Here is a 17,252-nt window from a genome sequence, read left to right on the forward strand (position 1 = left end):
AAATACCAAAAGTCAATATTAGGGCAACCTCTAGGGGGATTTGACGCGTCGATACACCGTCGACCGGTAACGTCAGGCATCAGCTGTTTATTCGCAATGTCAACACAAGTGCCGACGGTTCGCTTTAGCAATGGGTACGAAATCCCGGTCCTCGGCTATGGGACGTACTTGGTAAGAAACGGCAGTGTCTGTGCGTGTGTCCTCAAAGACACGAAAATTTACACACATTTTCTTGTATTTTTAGGCTCAAAAAGGCCAGTGCGTTGAGCTGGTAAAGAAAGCGATCGACCTCGGCTACCGGCACATCGACACCGCCTTCCTGTACGAGAATGAGGTCGAGATTGGACAGGCGATACGGGACAAGATAGCGGAGGGTGTGATCCGCCGGGAGGACGTGTTCGTGACGACCAAGCTGTGGAACACGTTTCACGATCCGCAGCACGTCGAGGAAGCATTCCGCCGTTCGTTCGACATGCTCGACATCGGGTACATCGATCTCTTCCTGATGCACTCACCGATGGGAGTACAATTCTCCGGGTACGAGTATGCGGACATGCAACCGAAGGATGCCGACGGCAATATGCTCCTCTCCGACGTGGACTACGTCGAGACGTGGAAGGCGATGGAAAAGCTGGTCACCGCGGGCGGGCGAGTACGCAGCATCGGACTGTCCAACTTTAACAGCGAGCAAATCGAGCGCATTCTCCAGATAGCGACGGTGAAACCGGTCAACAATCAGGTGGAAGCCAACCCTGGCTACGACCAGCGGAAGCTGATTGCGTTCTGCCAGGCACGGGGCATCACGGTAACGGCGTACGGGCCGATGGGACGTCCGCACCGTACGACGAACGGCAACCGGAACGCGCTGGACGACCCGAAGGTGCTGGAAATTGGGCGCAAGTATGGCAAAACGGGCGGTCAGGTGATACTGCGCTATTTGGTGAGTTGGAATTGCATAGAGAAAATGTCCTAAAAGCAATGAAATTGACTTCATTTTTCCCATTTTCCTGCCTACTAGATTGACATCGGAACCATCCCGATTCCGTACTCGACGAACGAGGAACGCATGCGGCAAAACATTGACGTGTGTGACTTCAAGCTAACGGGCGAGGAGATTGAATATCTGGCCTCGTTCCATTCGGCCCGCACAATACCATTCTTGCCACTCAAGTCCCACAAGTACTATCCGTTCGATTTAGAATTTTAAGGCAATATGGGTCGCATTAAAAGCAATTTTTTGAAAACAGGTGATGGAAATTGGTGAGTTTTTTTAAACAGGTTTTACTAATAAAAATGGTTCAATGTTTGAAGAGTATTGGTTCAATAGTTTTATCAATATTGATCAACCCACTTAAGGTTGCCCTAGCAAACAATCGTCTAATAATCTTATCAGAGGGGGGATTTCAATCTATTTTTACTATACTTTTATGATGATTAAATTTATAAAATGCTTACCTTTCGTAGAAAGCATGGGATTGGTCGGGCTCTATTTATAGTGTAATTGGATACGTTGTAACTTCACTTCCGCACTGTTAAGCCATGTCCTTAACGGTGTTCATCATCATTTCGCGTTGTTTGTACAGTCCTGGATGTCGTATTTGAACTGAAATTCAAATATAAAGTATTATTAATGGAGTAAAAAAAATACAAATTGTTACTAACTGGAACACAAAATATGGCAACTTCCTGTCCCTATAATTCGTTTGTTACAGAACTGTTTTGCCTTTATCTTATCGGAATGAATCATTGAATTAAGATGTAATTGATGTAACGATTTTGGTTAAAAGACCGCTCAACAGGCAGAACACGTGCTAGTTCCGCGTGACAAACAAAAAACATTAAACAACCAAAGCCTACTCTGTTGTGAACTTAATTATTAAACGCTTTTCTTCGGACGAACAACCCGGTAGTGCACTGTGTTGGGGGAGGGGGGGGGCGCTATTCGCAAACAAACAAACAAATCAAAGGTAAACACAGATGCCCTTCAAGTTCTGCTAGCAGGCGCTGGCTCTGATTGCATCGTTCAGCAAAACAAATTGCACCCTTTTACGATGATTGCGACGAGCATTCGGACGCTTCGGAGGGCGGAAGGGCACAATTAATAGTAATCATTACGATTACGTCACATGGCACACACATACACACCAAAGAGTGCAGTAACATTTATTTACCAAAGCAACAACGGATTGAATACTATTCACGGTGACCTTTTTTCCGGTGAATCATTAGCCATCAGATCTATTCCCTCAGTACTCCAGCTTGAACGGGAAGTACTTGTGCTCGCTGCTAAAGTGAAACGGCACCGTCCGGCCGCCCGTGTTGAACCCGTCCATCAGCTTAATCTCCTCCTCGGTCAGGCTAAAGTCAAAGATGTCAATGTTTTGCCGGATACGCTCCAGCTTGGACGACTTCGGGATCGGCAGCGTGCCCAGCTCGATCAGATACCGCAGCACCACCTGGCCCGCACTTTTGCCATACTTCTGGCCAATCGTAATCACACGCGGATCGTCCAGCGCGTGCTTCGGAATGCCCGCCGTACCGACGACCGGATCGGCCATATTTGGCCTACCGAGCGGACTGTACGCCGTAATGACAATGTCGTGCTGCCGGCAGAACTCGATCAGCTTGCGCTGATTGATGCCCGGATTACACTCGACCTGATTCGTGACCGGTTTGATCTCGCAGTTCGCCAGCAGACGCGTCAGCTGCTCGCTGTTAAAGTTCGACACGCCGATGCTCTTCACCTTGCCCTCCTTCACCAGCCTTTCCATCGCTTTCCACGTGTCGAGATAGTCGACGTCGGAATCGATCGATTTGCCGTTCGCGTTCATCGGCAGCAGATCGTCCCCGGTCCAGCCGCAGAACTTCCAGCCCATCGGCCAGTGGATGAGGAACAGATCGATATAGCCCAGGCCGAGATTGTCGAGCGAGCGATGGCACGCTTCGGCCACATGTTCCGGGGCGTGGTAAGTGTTCCAAACCTACAATACGTAAACGCACCATAAACCTTATTAGATTAGAAGGGGAGAAGGCACGAACACGAACACGGGTTTGGTATCGCGCGCCGAACCTTCGTAACGATGAACACATCTTCCCGCTTGATCAGCCCTTCCGCGATTTTGGCCCGCACCGCCTGCCCGACCTGGTTCTCGTTCTGATAGAAGTACGCCGTATCGATGTGGCGATAACCCTCGTCTATGGCCATCTTTACCGCTGCGATGCCTTCCTCTTCGGTGGCCTGCAACGATGATAAGCATTTTTTGTGTGTCGTTACATTTTGTTACTCAGCATCCTCTGCCCGCTTTATCACACGGCGCGAGTTGATAATGTCCTGGGTTGACTGGTTATCGTGCTCGTCTGCTTACCAAGTACGTGCCAAGCCCTAGAACGGGCATCTCAAGGCCATTGTTGAGCCGAACAGATGGAACCTTTGGGGCCATTGTAGCGAAGCGATACCTGTGCGAAAACGTCCGCCGAGATCGGTGAATCGGGAGTGAATGAGTGCCCGGGGTCGGGCGTTAGATGCGTCTTACTACTATCGCTATTGATCGGTGGGAGTGTGTGCGAGTAGCAGATAGTGACGATGCGTGTTTTTTTGCCCCGTCGATGTGCCGCTGATGTGTTTACTGATCGTTTGCGACGAATTGCAGCTGACAGTGTGGGCGATAATCGCATAAATTAAGCTTCCCTTCTTGTTGCCGGTGTACGGTTTTTTTTTTTTGTACATGTTTGGTTGTCTCTATGTGTGGAATGCTTGGCTGAAATGGGAAATGAAATGTAAATTAGATATTGAATGTTAGCTGAGCTATACTGGTCAGCAGCAATCTTCGAAGGAAATGATGTTAATTTAGTGGAAATAATTCATGAAAATAATAGTAAAATCAAAAATATTGGCTTACGCCATCAGTATTTTTGGAAAGAATTGGAATACTATTTTATGCGAAAAATGCATATTTTGTGCAATTGTTTGGAATGTTTTCAAATTAAAACAACCCCAATGTTTTCCCTCGTTTGAATGGTTTGTGTATATACACCTTGGTCTATCTGCTGCTGACAATGCGCAAAATGCTCCTTGGGAAGCTTTGCGGCCTCATTTCTACTACGCGAGAATGGATGTAAGTGAGAAGTGAGAACACTTCTCAGCCCGCTCACAGGCAGCGAGAAAAACTCATTTCTCGGCAGCGCGCTCACTGGTGAGATGTTTCGTTTAGATTTCGCAAATTTACTCGTGAGCAGCTGGTTCTTTTTCTCGAGGTTCCTAGACCGCTTAGTCTGTGTACTTAATCCGTTCCTACCCATGGCATATTACTAAATTTGCTCGTAAATATTGGATGCTGTATATGCTTTTATAACGTTGCCGAAACATCATTTTAACATTGCTAATCCTTGGAACTCTATATCCACAAGTGATGGGAAACTAATGGAGTGAATCCATGGAACCATTAACCCCATAGAATGTTAACAAGAGTTTAATGAGTTCACTTCTAACTATTGGCCAGGGTAGAAAAACGACAAGAATAGAGACACAGCAGATGACCTCTGACTGGGATGTCAACAAACTCCAGTTAGCGAACAATATTCACTAGCTGCAGTGACGTTTCTATGGATTGGTTATTTTCATTGGCGTTGACTTGAAAGAATATGTCACATTTGCTTTCATTTATGTTGATATAAACTATAGTAATTCGTGTGATGGCGTAAAGTAATAGCAAACATAGGCAAAAGACCCTAAATTGGTGTTTTGGCTATGTTTGCAATTACGTTTCATGTTTTAACGTTTAAGTGTTTTTTTTTATCTAAGAAACACTCGAGTTAGCGAACCTCCAGTTAAAAAGCACTCCATTTAAAACGCCTCCAGTTAGCGGTCACCTAGTACAGCAGTAAAACAAAGGCCAAAAAGCGACAATTGTCTTTACACAGTGCTTACAAATGATCGACCTATAGCTTATGCTACAGTTCCCAAACTTTATAATTGCCAAACAAATTTCACTCATGCACAAACTTCTATTGAACCGAACTACAGGAGAATATGTAGTGTAGATAGGTTCAATTGCCAGTCTACAGTAAAATACAAATTTACGGTGTCCAGAAGCCATAAAACAATCAATTGCTATTTCGATCCAGCTACACGTCTGCGGAAATTAGAAGAATGCCAGCAGAACTTCCAATTTTCAGAAATCATATCTCCTTCTGTGACACAAAAACCAACGTTCTCACTATCTCTCTCTCTTTCTCTCTCTTCTCACCCGATCAGTACTTGCGCTAGGTGTAAGTGCACCTTCACCGGCGCGAGCGAATCCCACCACTACAAATTATGACCAGCCCGGCGGCGGACCTGTTCAGTGTGTGTTCAGAAGAAAATCTCCGCCGAACAGAACGCAAGCAACTTTGCTTCGCTCCGTGAATTTTGCCGTACGTGTGTGTGACTGTGTGCGTGTGTGTCTGTCGCTCGTCTTACCGGCATTTTGCGTAATTTTGTCGCAAATTTTTCCTGCGTTGTACGTGCGTGTTCTTTCACTGCAGGTAATTGTTGAACCATTTCACTCTGTCGGTTGCATATTTGTTCCTTAATTTAATAGCCTGCGATGGATGATGAAATAGTGGTAAAGGATAAGAAAATGATTTTAGAAAAGCATTTAGCACTATACTAGGCAAGCCGGTATATTTGCTTTAAAAGCATGCTCTTGTAGCCGCATCCAGACGCCATTGCCGACGTGTAATTCGAGTGACGCCAAAATTTCATCTTTGTTCGATGCAAAAAAAATAGGTTCCATTTTGCTCCTCTCTAATTGCCAACGCGGACAGCAAACATCAGCACCATCGGAATTTAATCGATTTTCCATCGAAACACTTTACAGTGTGGAGCTTAACGCCCATTGTTTCCCTAGGCAGCGGATGGTAGTGCCCCCAAGGGTGAATGATTTTTGCAAGGGTTTGGCCAGTCGGTTTCTATGGCAATTGTTACAAATCTTTACCCCTAATCCAGAAAAAAGGGGGGAAGCTGAAATGGAGTGTGGAGTAGGGGGGTTAAATGCTCAGCTTCTAGCAATTTCTACACATTCGATAACGCGGAGAGAGGAGGACCAGACCACGCTCTACTGCAACCATAGTTTTGAATCATTCGACGTTCTCCCCCTTAACCATCCCTCTTAGCTTCCCCTCTTCAACTCCCTTCCATCTAATCTTCCGGTGTGTCTGGCTGTGTGAGTGTGTGTATAATACATTCCGTTGGATGTTGCTAGAAGCAAATGGAGTGGAGAGAGAGAGGAGCTTTGTAATTGTGTTCCGGGGGCTGTCTTGTCCCGCGGAACAGATTAGGACAGTCCCGGGGTTGCGAGGAGAAGCTCCCCTCTTTACACGCGTACCCTTTTCAACGTCACGAGAGCGATTGACGGCCTACTGGGACCACCATCACGATCTTCGATCACCTCCGTGTCACGCCATCTTTTTTTGTTGCCTCCATTTCTTCCTACCGGCGACCGATGGGGAGCGAATTGTGCGACTTCCTTTAGGCTTTTTTTAATGGATGGTTTGAAGCAATGAGAGCTGACGACCGTCGGAAAAGACGCAGTGTGATGTGGAAGGTTCTCGGGTTGAAAAGTGAAAGTATCACATTTGCTGTCGGCCCGAACGAATCACTCATCCATGATGGCGCTATGTCTGTACTTTCCGCCGTGAAGGGGGTTTTCATTGTGTGCCAAAGAAGCTTTTTTGCCTCTGGAGGGAACTATATTAGTCACCAAGCGCTCTGGTGGCTCTTTCGCGTCATCAGAATTAATCAGAACCACAGAAAACAAAATAAAGTAATAATTGAACCATAAAATTTGACGCAACTAACATTAAATGGAGAGCTTAAACACACTCTCAAAGCCTACGCACGAAGGAGAGAAGGGAATAGAAACCGCTTACTAATCCGCTCCACCTTCCCCCGTGTTGTAACTATGGGAACAATGGAGCAAGCAAAGCTTTTGGAATTACGCAACTGCCGGCAAGCGTTGCTCACGCTGCTGCAACACAACCGGTCTGCTCTTATGCGGCTACAGTGGGGAGCAGTGCAGATGGGACGAAAGCACTTTAACTTTTCATGTACAACATGCTGTTTTCGTGGCAATTTAATGGTTAATTTCCCTGTTTTCTCTCTCATACTCTTCATACAGTAAACTAATCTCATCATGCCAGTGCCGGAGCTCCAGAAACCCGCGCCCGCATTCAACGGTACCGCCGTCGTGAACGGTGAGTTCAAGGAAATCCGCCTGTCGGACTACCTCGGCAAGTACGTGGTGCTGTTCTTCTACCCGCTCGACTTTACCTTCGTCTGCCCGACGGAGATCGTCGCCTTCTCCGACCGGGCGGACGAGTTCCACGAGAAGAAGTGCCAGGTGATCGCCTGCTCGACGGACAGCCACTTCACCCATCTGGCGTGGATCAACACGCCCCGCAAGCAGGGTGGGCTGGGTGAGCTGAAGATCCCGCTGCTGGCGGACAAGTCGATGAAGATCGCGCGCGACTACGGCGTGCTGCAGGAGGAGTCGGGCGTCCCGTTCCGCGGCCTGTTCATCATCGACGACAAGGGCAACCTGCGCCAGGTGACGGTGAACGATCTGCCGGTCGGACGCAGCGTGGACGAGACGCTGCGCCTGGTGGAGGCGTTCCGCTACACCGATGAGTTCGGCGAGGTGTGCCCGGCCAACTGGAAGCCCGGCAGCAAGACGATGGTGGCCGATCCGCACAAGTCGAAGGATTACTTCAATGCCGTCAACTAAAAGGATGTTTGTGGGGAATACGTTGAGCCGAACAAGAACAGAAGAATCTTTCACACACACATACATTCTTTCCGCGTGATATCATCTATTTTACGGGAATACATCATCGCCCTCTGACCGCGGCATTAAATTAAAAATCATCATCCAGAGAAGAGGAGGCTAATCGCACAGGTTGAACCTGCGAGGAGGAGAAAATGCTCTTTTAATGAGAAGAATACGAGGATCAAAACAGAAACTGTTTAGATGTTTAGAATATCATCAACCCCCCCTCCATGAGCTGAGAGCAATAAAATGGAAATAAAGTATTGATTTTTATTTTGTATAATATATGTGTTAGGGGTTAGTTTGAATTGCACACACCACGCTACGCGGATCCACTAAATAATCGGTCACATTGCGAAATTAGGTCCCCGACTCGTCCGCGATAAGAACTATTCATGCTGGTGGTCACGTTTTGTGGGCTTGATAGCGCGACAGTCTCTTATCCGATAAGCGTAACAAAAATTCGAGAGACTTCTTCCGGAAGCCAAAGGTCCTACCCAGGTTGTTTCGTCAGAACGGTGCATTTGTATCGATTTGACAAATTTAATCATGCTTTTTGCGCGCTGCTGTTGCACGGTCTGGTCGTCTTTGCTTCCGTTGTGTTCCACGATGTCCACACGCGCGCCTCATTAGCATTCCTTTCCATACGGAATATGCAAACGATGACATCGCTACAAAAGTGCACTTCATTATGAGCGATTCTGTCGTTAGCACACCGGGTCACTCTCGAATACACATGAGCGAACCATTAGAAGTACGCCAAGCGCGGCGAGGATTGACAAACAACTCAATTAGTAAGTGGCCTGAGGGACCTAAGGGGTTGACAATGAAACAACACGATAGCGTGTGTATCTTGTTTGAAACAACACTCAAGAAATAATTGAAACACATTTCATTATGATGTGATGGGATGGTGATGGGAAACATGAAATCGGAATCGATTCCGGCTAGCTCCAAAGTTTTCTGGATTCGATTCCGGAATTGGTGCCGAAATCAGTTTCGGAATTGGTTCCGAAATCAGCTTCGGAATCGGCTTCGAAATCATAATTGGAATTGGCTCTGAAATCAGATCCGTCATTGACATCGGAGTCGCTTTTGGCATCTCCATACGCTTAGGAGTTTGAGTCCAATGATGCTGCGTATTGATATCCGCAAAGAATCGCAAAGAAAGAAATTTACTTGTGAACGATCCATTCTCATGTAGATTCCCGGACTGATTTCTGAACTGATTCTCATTCCGGAGCTTTTTCTATTTCTGGAGTCCATCCTGATTCCGTTACCGGAACAAATTGCGATTCCCAGGTCGCTTCTAATTTCGGAACCGATTCTGATTCCAGAACTGATTACCGATTAAGGCTTCTCGGAGTCAACTTTCAACTGAATCGATTCCATTCAGATTCCAATCGGAATCGGGTAGGTCCGATTCCGAGCTCCCATCACTAGTTCAAACAATAGACGATCGGGGCGATTTGCTAATCCATCTCACCCGTTTTGTACCAAATGCCTGATAATTAGCGGTTCGCCCAATTATTCACATTCCTGGCGAGTGTCTTCCTCCTTCGATAACCTCTCACACTGGGCTTTAAGCGGAGAGCAAGCCACGCAAGAATGATATGTAATGAGCCACGAGACAACCACCTGTGTCTACCGGTCAGTGAGGCGCGATGAGCGATAACTTGCCACTGATAAAGTGGACATCGTTAGGCATGAATGGGTAGGTGGGATGGATGCAAACAACACGCAATGCTAAAATGAACCGGTTTTACTTCCACCGTGTGTGAGGTGTGTTTGGTGTTGTGCATCATGCACTTGGGTGGGGCGCCAAAAACCCGGACGACATCGCGATAAAATATGGCGCGCTGTTGTGGTTGACTCGTTTTTCTTTCACTTTTCCCTCCAAGGCCTACGTTATCACTGTCACGGTCATGGGGTCTCACGGGTGGACACATTTGGGACACCACAGCGGGTTATTATCAGCAGAGAGTGTGCATAAGCTGTGTGGGAACTTTCGCCTTTCGTGCCATTTCTACCATTTGTTGTTCCATGTGACGTCTAATTATAACATTTATTTCATTTAAAACACTGGAATTAGTGAGTCTACAGATTTTATAAGAATTATTTTTTTTTGTCCAGATTACAGAGTCAAGCTAAATTTCAAAGATCTCCTTTACTGTAAAAAGTACCTATCATGAACCCATACCGATCCTGGAACCGATCATGAAGCCATCTTTTGTGTTTCGGACTGGTGCACAATTGAGGATATTTAGGCACACGCGGCTCTTCTGTATAAACCACTTATATTCTAATATAAATAACATATATTCTACAGGACTGTTGTGTGTGTCGGGTCGCGGCCTATGATCGAGTGCCGACCCTCGGTAGCCCGATCGCTCCCGAAGCCCTTAACGGCCATTCGGACGTCGGATGCTGTCAGTTGCACGACAGCATCGAGTCGCGGTTACACTGCACCGTTTCTGTACACAACATCTCCCTCTCTTAATTCAGCTGGTACAGCTGCAACCTGCGCGACGCCCTTCTATCACGAGAAGAGCGGCGAGGTGGACCATTCATTTGTTCACGTGCGCAGACTATGCTAGGGGAATGTTGTGCCACGATGGCTAAAACTGGGTTTGCTAAAATGCTAAAAATTGTGACGGCTATTTTGTTCCAGAAACTCTACCCTCAGCCATTAAAACATCCTACCGTAAATTAATACCATTATTTTCCATTCTTGTATCACTTAATTTCTAGCACTTCTTTGAGACATGTACCCTCTCGCCAGGGATCCTTTAACTCATATGCCCGTTTATGAATCATTATTTACGCCTACGCTAAGGTTCTTGCGACCTCACGTGTCTCCCTTTTCTTTGGTACGCTTCGTGACAAATTATCGGCGAGGGCTGTTTACGAAGGTAATTGGCGCTATCTATTCGACCTTCATAATTGCCATAGCTATATAATCTGCGCAGCATTGTATCACGTTGCATGGGCTTAACCACCTCATTGTAAAGGAATGGAATTGCATTTCCCGTGCCTGCTGCATAATCTATGCCATCACCAGCCTTTATACTAGCTACTAGACATTCGGTCTGTTTTTTATCAAGCCTATCATGCTGCTTTAAATTTCTGCCCTCTCTATAGCAATAACTTTCAATGGGTGTTGACCACAGACCCAACAACTCAAACAGATCCGCACCGAATAGCATAAGATCATGTTTTGCCACTCTTATGGTTACTTCAGCCGTAACATTGCCTAGTGTGGCCTCACACAGAAATTCACCCTCGAGCATAAGACCAGCTCCTGAAGCAGTTCTCGCTGCGACGGAAAGGGGTTTGAGCCGGGGGCTCCCTATTTGTTTCCATGTACGCATGTCTATGATAGAAATATCCGACCCTGAGTCGAGTTGCAGGTGAACTGGCTTGTTGTTGAGACTAATCTCCACGTATTTTCTCCTAGATGCTACGCTCTGCACACTCACAGTTACCACTTGTGCAACATTCCCTTCCTGTTCCTCATATCCGAGGCCATACTCAGGATGCCTAAATTTCCTTCGATTTTTGTTGCAATGACTAGCTTTGTGGCCTATCCGCCTACACTTAAAACATTCTTTAGTACGATATGGGCAATCACGTTGCCAGTGGTTATCCCCACATGCCCAGCAGGGCTTACTCTGCGTCGTACGCTGATCTAGCTGCGATCTTTTGACTTGTAAGTGTCTTTCCGACTGTACAGCCAACACATTCTCATGTGCTGGGGACTCGATCATGGCACTATCCTTCTTTAAGTTAACTATCCTGCCGCACTCCGCCGACAACTGCTGCAGCGTAATATCTGCTTTATCTTCTATTCGCGCAAGCAGCCTCGTACGGAAGTCAACATCGTGCTCTGACTTCAACCCGCACACAAACAATAAACACTTAAATTGTTCCTCTGTAAGCTTTCCAAGCTCAAATCCGACGCACGCCTTGTTCAACCTACACGCATATGACATATGGTCTTCATTCTTATTTTTCGCTATTTGCAAGCACTTGAACCTTTTGCTAAGCAACGACTCTCGCGTGTCAAACAACTCGGTCAACCTCTGGACCGTTTCCGCAAATGAAAAATCTCCCGCTTTCCGGGGCAATATAAACGATGTGTACCTCTCGTGCTCAACCGGACCTAACTTCCTCATCAACAGCCTGACTTTCGCGGCTTCATCTATACGCTCCGCATCCTTCCTAAACAGCTCCTCATATCTCGCAAACCACCCACCGAACGTTACACCTCCTTCCTCATCATAACGAAATTCCGTTATATTTCTCGCTAACGTGTCAATGATCTGCTCGGGGTGTACCGCGGCCGTAGACGCACCTAAGTTATTTAAACGCTGGCATAATAATTCACTTATAAGCTGCTGCTGCTGTGCCATCTGCTTTTGTAGCTGCTGTAGCGTTTGCATCATCGTATTATCACTTCCACTCAAATACGGACCTGTACTTTGGTGCTGCTGTGCGGGAGCCGACTGCGATGGCGCCGTTGGAGCTGACAGCAATGGCGCCTGACCACCGTGGAACAGTGGCAATGACCCGGATTGCGATGGCGGTTGCGCACGTATCTGCAACGGCGCGGCATCTTCACTTCGCTGCATACCACCGAGAATGCGCTGGTCGCCCAAAAGATGCACGTTGGGTTGCAGCATCGCACCGTTCTGCGGAATTAGCCCTCCACTCGCGCTAGCTAGCCCTAGCGATGAACGACGCATCTCCTCGTCCATGGCACCAGTCTCCTCAGAGGACATCCTTCGCCGCTTGGGTCGCGGAATTTTCACACGAATAAATGAAACGAAACAACAAACAATTAGAACCTCGTCGCCACTTTTGTGTTTCGGACTGGTGCACAATTGAGGATATTTAGGCACACGCGGCTCTTCTGTATAAACCACTTATATTCTAATATAAATAACATATATTCTACAGGACTGTTGTGTGTGTCGGGTCGCGGCCTATGATCGAGTGCCGACCCTCGGTAGCCCGATCGCTCCCGAAGCCCTTAACGGCCATTCGGACGTCGGATGCTGTCAGTTGCACGACAGCATCGAGTCGCGGTTACACTGCACCGTTTCTGTACACAACACCATCCGTTCCTACAACTGCTTATAAATTTATACTGGTCCTAGAACCGATCATGAACTCATACCTGTACTGGAAATGATATTGATCCCATACCGGCCTAGGAACAGATCATGAACCTATACCGATCCTGAAATAGCTCGCAATTTCAATTATTTTCTACAGCAGTTCCTGGAACTGTTCCGGATTTGGATTCGGAACGATACTTGAATTCTTGTTACGTGTTTGGAACCGACCAACTATACATTTTCAGTCGACAAACTATACCCGGTATTAAATATGCTTGGAACCTATCATGAACTCATACCATTCCTACAACTGCTTATAAATTTATACTGGTCCTAGAACCGATCATGAACCCGTACCAGTACCCGTACTGGAAATGATACTGATCCCATACCGGCCCAGGAATAGATCATGAACCTATACCGATCCAAAAATAGCTCACGATTTCATTTGTTTTCTACAGCAGTTCCTGGAACTGTTCCGAATGTTGGATTCGGAACGATACTCGAATACTTGTTCCGGGTTTGGAACCGAAGCAGTTCCATTTTCAGTCGACAAATCATACCCGATACTAGGAATAGTGTAGGAATTAGCGAAGGAAATAGCGTGGGAATTAAACGTAGGAAATTTAGTAGAATTTGTATAGTGATGGATGGTACTCACGATTTAGCACACTCTGCTCTGCCTTTTCTCTGCGGGTTGTTTGGTGTCACTTCTTTTGAACACGTTCCTTTCGAATGCAACCAATCCACTTTCGTCTTTTTCAATGAAATCTCTAAGAACAATTTTCTTTTTAAAGAACACTAATGTAAATTGTATTAATTTTCATGTTTTAAAAACTAACTTCCTTGTAATGTTGGCCTTTCCAAATTCTGCATTTCACTTTTCATTTCTATTGTGTTAATTGTGTCTGGAATTTCGATTCTATCGCGTATTGGACGACGGCGGCAGCCCGCCAGTCCCAGTGTCAACCGGTGCTCGGTGCAAGTAGTGCTGGGTGCGCACAGCCTACTTCAACCCGAACCCGGATGACAGCTCGTGCCCTCAGAATTTCAGGCTAAACCCTGGTCCCATGGCAAGCTGGCGCGATTCCGCGTACGTCGTGCCGCCAAGATGAAAGCCCGCATTGTCCGGCACGGCATCATCGCCCTGGAAAAGCGAAAAGCGAAGCATAAAACAATTATATTTGCCTGCTCCCGAATGGGAAAAGTGTGCGTCCCTGTCACTTCCACTTACCAGCTTTTTAAACTCTCCACCACCGCTCGGCGGCTTGGGGCTGGAGGCCAGCGCTTTCTTCAGCCCGAGCTCACTCTTGGCCGGCCAGGTGGGGAACATGGCCGGATCGATCGGCAGCGGCAGCTCCTTGAAGTAGTTGTGCTGCAGGGCCGCCTCCGCCGTCAGCCGTTGCTTCGGATCGAACGTCAGCAGGCCTTGGAGTAGCGAAATGCCCAGCTCGCTCGTAAGATGGGCGAACTTCTTCCTCAAGTTCGACACCGGATACTCGGTGAAGGTCATTTTCTGTACGGCCGGCAGCTCGTTGTAGCCCGGCCAGATCTTTTCGTTCGGCGTGCCCAAATCCTTGAAGATGCGGTTCAGCTGATCGATTTCCGTCTTGCCCGGGAAGAGTGCCGCCATCGAGAGAAACTCCGCAAAGATGCAACCGACCGACCAGATGTCGATGGGGGTGGAGTATTCCTTGCAGCAGAGCAGCAGTTCGGGCGCCCGGTACCAGAGCGTAACGACGATCGAGGTGTACGGTTTGAGGGGGGAACCGTACTCGCGGGCGAGCCCGAAATCACCCACCTTCAGGATGCCTTTGTGGGACAGGAGCAGATTGGACGTTTTCAGATCCCGGTGCAGGATCCAGTTGTCGTGCAGGTGGGCAACGGCCCGGAGCAGCTGCTGCGTTAGACATTTGACCTCGCCGGGGAGAAAGACCTGCTTCTTGTGCTTCATCGTTTCCATCAGCGACTTCAGATCGTGCTCGACGTAATCCATCACGATGAAGATTTTGTCCATGTTGCTGCCGACCACAATCTCCCGCACGGTCACAATGTTCGGGTGCTGCCCCTTCAGCAGTGTGTTAATCTCCCGAAGGGACGTAATGGGGAAGCCCTCCTTTTCCTTCTCCATCTTTAGCCGCTTCAGGGCGACAATCTCTTCGGTGCGTTTGTCCTTCGCCCGATACACCACACCGTACGTGCCTTCCTCGATGCGATTGAGGCAGAGGAATTCCTCCACCGAGCGGCAACCCTGTATGCCCGGATAGTACGGTGGAAGTGTATCCTTAACCTCCACCTCTTTCGATTCCTCCTCACCGACCGCAGGTTTTGCTTCGCCGGACGCTTTTCCTTCCTCGCCCTTTCCCTCATCATCACCTCCACCGCCGCCAGTTGGACGCTTTCTTGACTCTTCTTCTCTCGAGCGGCTGCGACTGCTTGGACTGCGACTATCACGTCCCTCGTGCCGACGGTGCCGCCGAGGACTTCGCGAACGACTTCGTGAGCCCGATTCCGAACCCGAACGTGAGTTCGTTGGCGATCGGGACTGGGAGTTGTACGAGCCGGAATGGCGACGATCCGATTTTGCCAAATCGCCCACCGAAAGCGGACTTCCCGGTGGATGCTCTTCGTCCCGTTCGTCCTCCTCCGAACCGTGCGATGAGCTGGTGTGTGAGTGAGAGGACGCATGTCGATTCCGGTGGTGCCGCTTTCGCTCTCTGCCCCGTTCGCCTCGACGCTTCGTACCCCGCTGGTCGGCGGTTCTTCGTGCGCGGTCATCTTCCGGTACCATCTCAACGTCATCGTCCTCGTACGACGGGCGCTCCTCTTCCTCTTCTTCCTCCTCTTCTTCCATCTCCCCGTCGTCCTCCTCGTCGGTGTCTTCCTCCGATTCCGTCTCGATGCCCCTGCCACGCTCCTCCTCCTTGCGCAGCCGCCTTGCCTCCAGCTCTTCCCGTGCCAGCTCCTTCCGGCGGAGCATCTCCCGGTCCGCTTCCAGCAGCTTCGCCCGACGCTCCTCCTGCTCCTTTTCCTCCGCCGTGCGGGGTGCACTCGACGTTTTCTGCTGGTGGTAGTGGGAATGGTCGGGGCTTTCCAGCACCTCCACCACCTCCCCGGCATGTCGCCGACGATCGCCGTCATGGTGTCGTGTGCGTTCCCTCGCGGCTCCTTCATTTGCTTGCTCCTCCTCCCGGTACCGGCGATGCAGATGCTGCTCCCGGCGGCGTTCCCTCTTCTCCGCATAGTATTCCTCCTCCTCCGCGTGCATCTGTTCTGCCTCCCGGTCACGCTCGCGGCCTCCCTCCGTGCCACGCTTCGAGTCCCGCCGGTTCTTTTTGTGCAACAGTCGGGTGCGCAGATCTTCCATGATTTTCTCCGGATCGGTCGCTTTTTCTTCCGCCCGGCGCTGCTGCTTTTCGTTGTACTCTCGCTCACGCTCCCTTTCTCGGTCGGTGCGCTCGCCCCGGTGCTCCCGCTCACCGCGGTCCCGGTCCCGTTCCCGCTTGCTGTGATACGTTTCACGCATTTCCCCGTAGAATGGGTTCATTTCATACCGCGACGAGTGATGTTTGTCTCGGGAGCTGGTTTCTCTGCCGCTGCCGCTTCGATCCCGTCCACTTCCCGAGCGCGATGAAGAGCCCTGCCCCTGCCCTGGGTGTCGGTGCTGCTCACGACCGCCGGCTGCATGATGCTCCCGCTCGCGGTAGTAGTGCTCCCGCTCCATCCGATTGCTTCCACGGTCAACGCGCCGTTCGCCGCCACGGTCCCGGTCGCGGTCACCTTCCCGCTCCATCATCATGTGATGGCGCAGATGGTCCTTGGCGTGCCGTCGATCCTTCCCCTTCCTGTCCTTGCGCTTGCTCATGCCATAGTAGGTGCTGCTCGCCTGCGGTGGTTTGATGTCCAGCGAGTCGGTCGTTTCCTCGTCGTCCGATGGGCTCAGCTCGACGCCGCTCATCACTTGTCCATCTTCGCTCTGTTCGGCATCACTCATGATTTTCTTTTCTAGCCACAAAATGCACCGAAAAAACTCACGGGAGTTTCACAACAGAATGTGTTTTCTTCCGCACGGCAACGATGCGCCCCAGAATGACAACCAGAACGACGCCGTCAGTGTGGCCAGATTATTTTGGCAGATTTCGGTAGTAGCTCCAAAATTATATCTGTAGTTTTCGGAATGAGTTTCAGATTTTGTCGGTAGTTTTCGGTAGGTTTTAACTGGAAACTCAGTTAAAAAGAAGTGTCAAGGGGGGGGGGGGGGGGTGGTAATGCTAATGAGCAAAACGAATGTTCCATCTCACGAGAAAATGCATCCTTTATCTAGTGT

At 48.9% G+C, this 17,252-nt stretch overlaps 4 protein-coding genes across 4 annotated transcripts; 2 read left to right on the forward strand and 2 right to left on the reverse strand.

Moving 5' to 3' along the window:
- Positions 1-62: 62 nt before the first annotated feature.
- On the forward strand, positions 63-1,318 carry LOC120955029 (1,5-anhydro-D-fructose reductase-like). The gene is made up of 3 exons (XM_040375488.2): positions 63-171; positions 245-940; positions 1,019-1,318. Exons 1-3 carry the CDS (start codon positions 97-99, stop codon positions 1,205-1,207), a joined length of 960 nt encoding a protein of 319 aa, XP_040231422.2. The 5' UTR covers positions 63-96; the 3' UTR covers positions 1,208-1,318.
- A 799-nt stretch (positions 1,319-2,117) lies between these two features.
- On the reverse strand, positions 2,118-3,690 carry LOC120955027 (1,5-anhydro-D-fructose reductase). Its single transcript, XM_040375486.2, has 3 exons — positions 3,366-3,690; positions 3,071-3,238; positions 2,118-2,981 (listed from the first exon to the last, which is right to left on the reverse strand). Exons 1-3 carry the CDS (start codon positions 3,438-3,440, stop codon positions 2,247-2,249), a joined length of 978 nt encoding a protein of 325 aa, XP_040231420.2. The 5' UTR covers positions 3,441-3,690; the 3' UTR covers positions 2,118-2,246.
- A 1,642-nt stretch (positions 3,691-5,332) lies between these two features.
- LOC120955031 (peroxiredoxin 1) lies at positions 5,333-8,088 on the forward strand. The gene is made up of 2 exons (XM_040375491.2): positions 5,333-5,523; positions 7,158-8,088. The coding sequence occupies exon 2, from the start codon at positions 7,173-7,175 to the stop codon at positions 7,761-7,763; it is 591 nt and encodes a 196-aa protein (XP_040231425.2). The 5' UTR covers positions 5,333-5,523; positions 7,158-7,172; the 3' UTR covers positions 7,764-8,088.
- Positions 8,089-10,083: 1,995 nt separating this feature from the next.
- Positions 10,084-17,026, reverse strand: LOC120957424 (serine/threonine-protein kinase PITSLRE). The gene is made up of 3 exons (XM_049610321.1): positions 14,160-17,026; positions 13,587-14,072; positions 10,084-12,595 (listed from the first exon to the last, which is right to left on the reverse strand). Exons 1-2 carry the CDS (start codon positions 16,917-16,919, stop codon positions 13,968-13,970), a joined length of 2,865 nt encoding a protein of 954 aa, XP_049466278.1. The 5' UTR covers positions 16,920-17,026; the 3' UTR covers positions 10,084-12,595; positions 13,587-13,967.
- Between the last annotated feature and the right edge of the window lie 226 nt (positions 17,027-17,252).

This window comes from Anopheles coluzzii, chromosome 3 (genome assembly GCF_943734685.1).
Source record: "Anopheles coluzzii chromosome 3, AcolN3, whole genome shotgun sequence".
Classification (NCBI taxonomy): Eukaryota; Metazoa; Arthropoda; class Insecta; order Diptera; family Culicidae; genus Anopheles; species Anopheles coluzzii.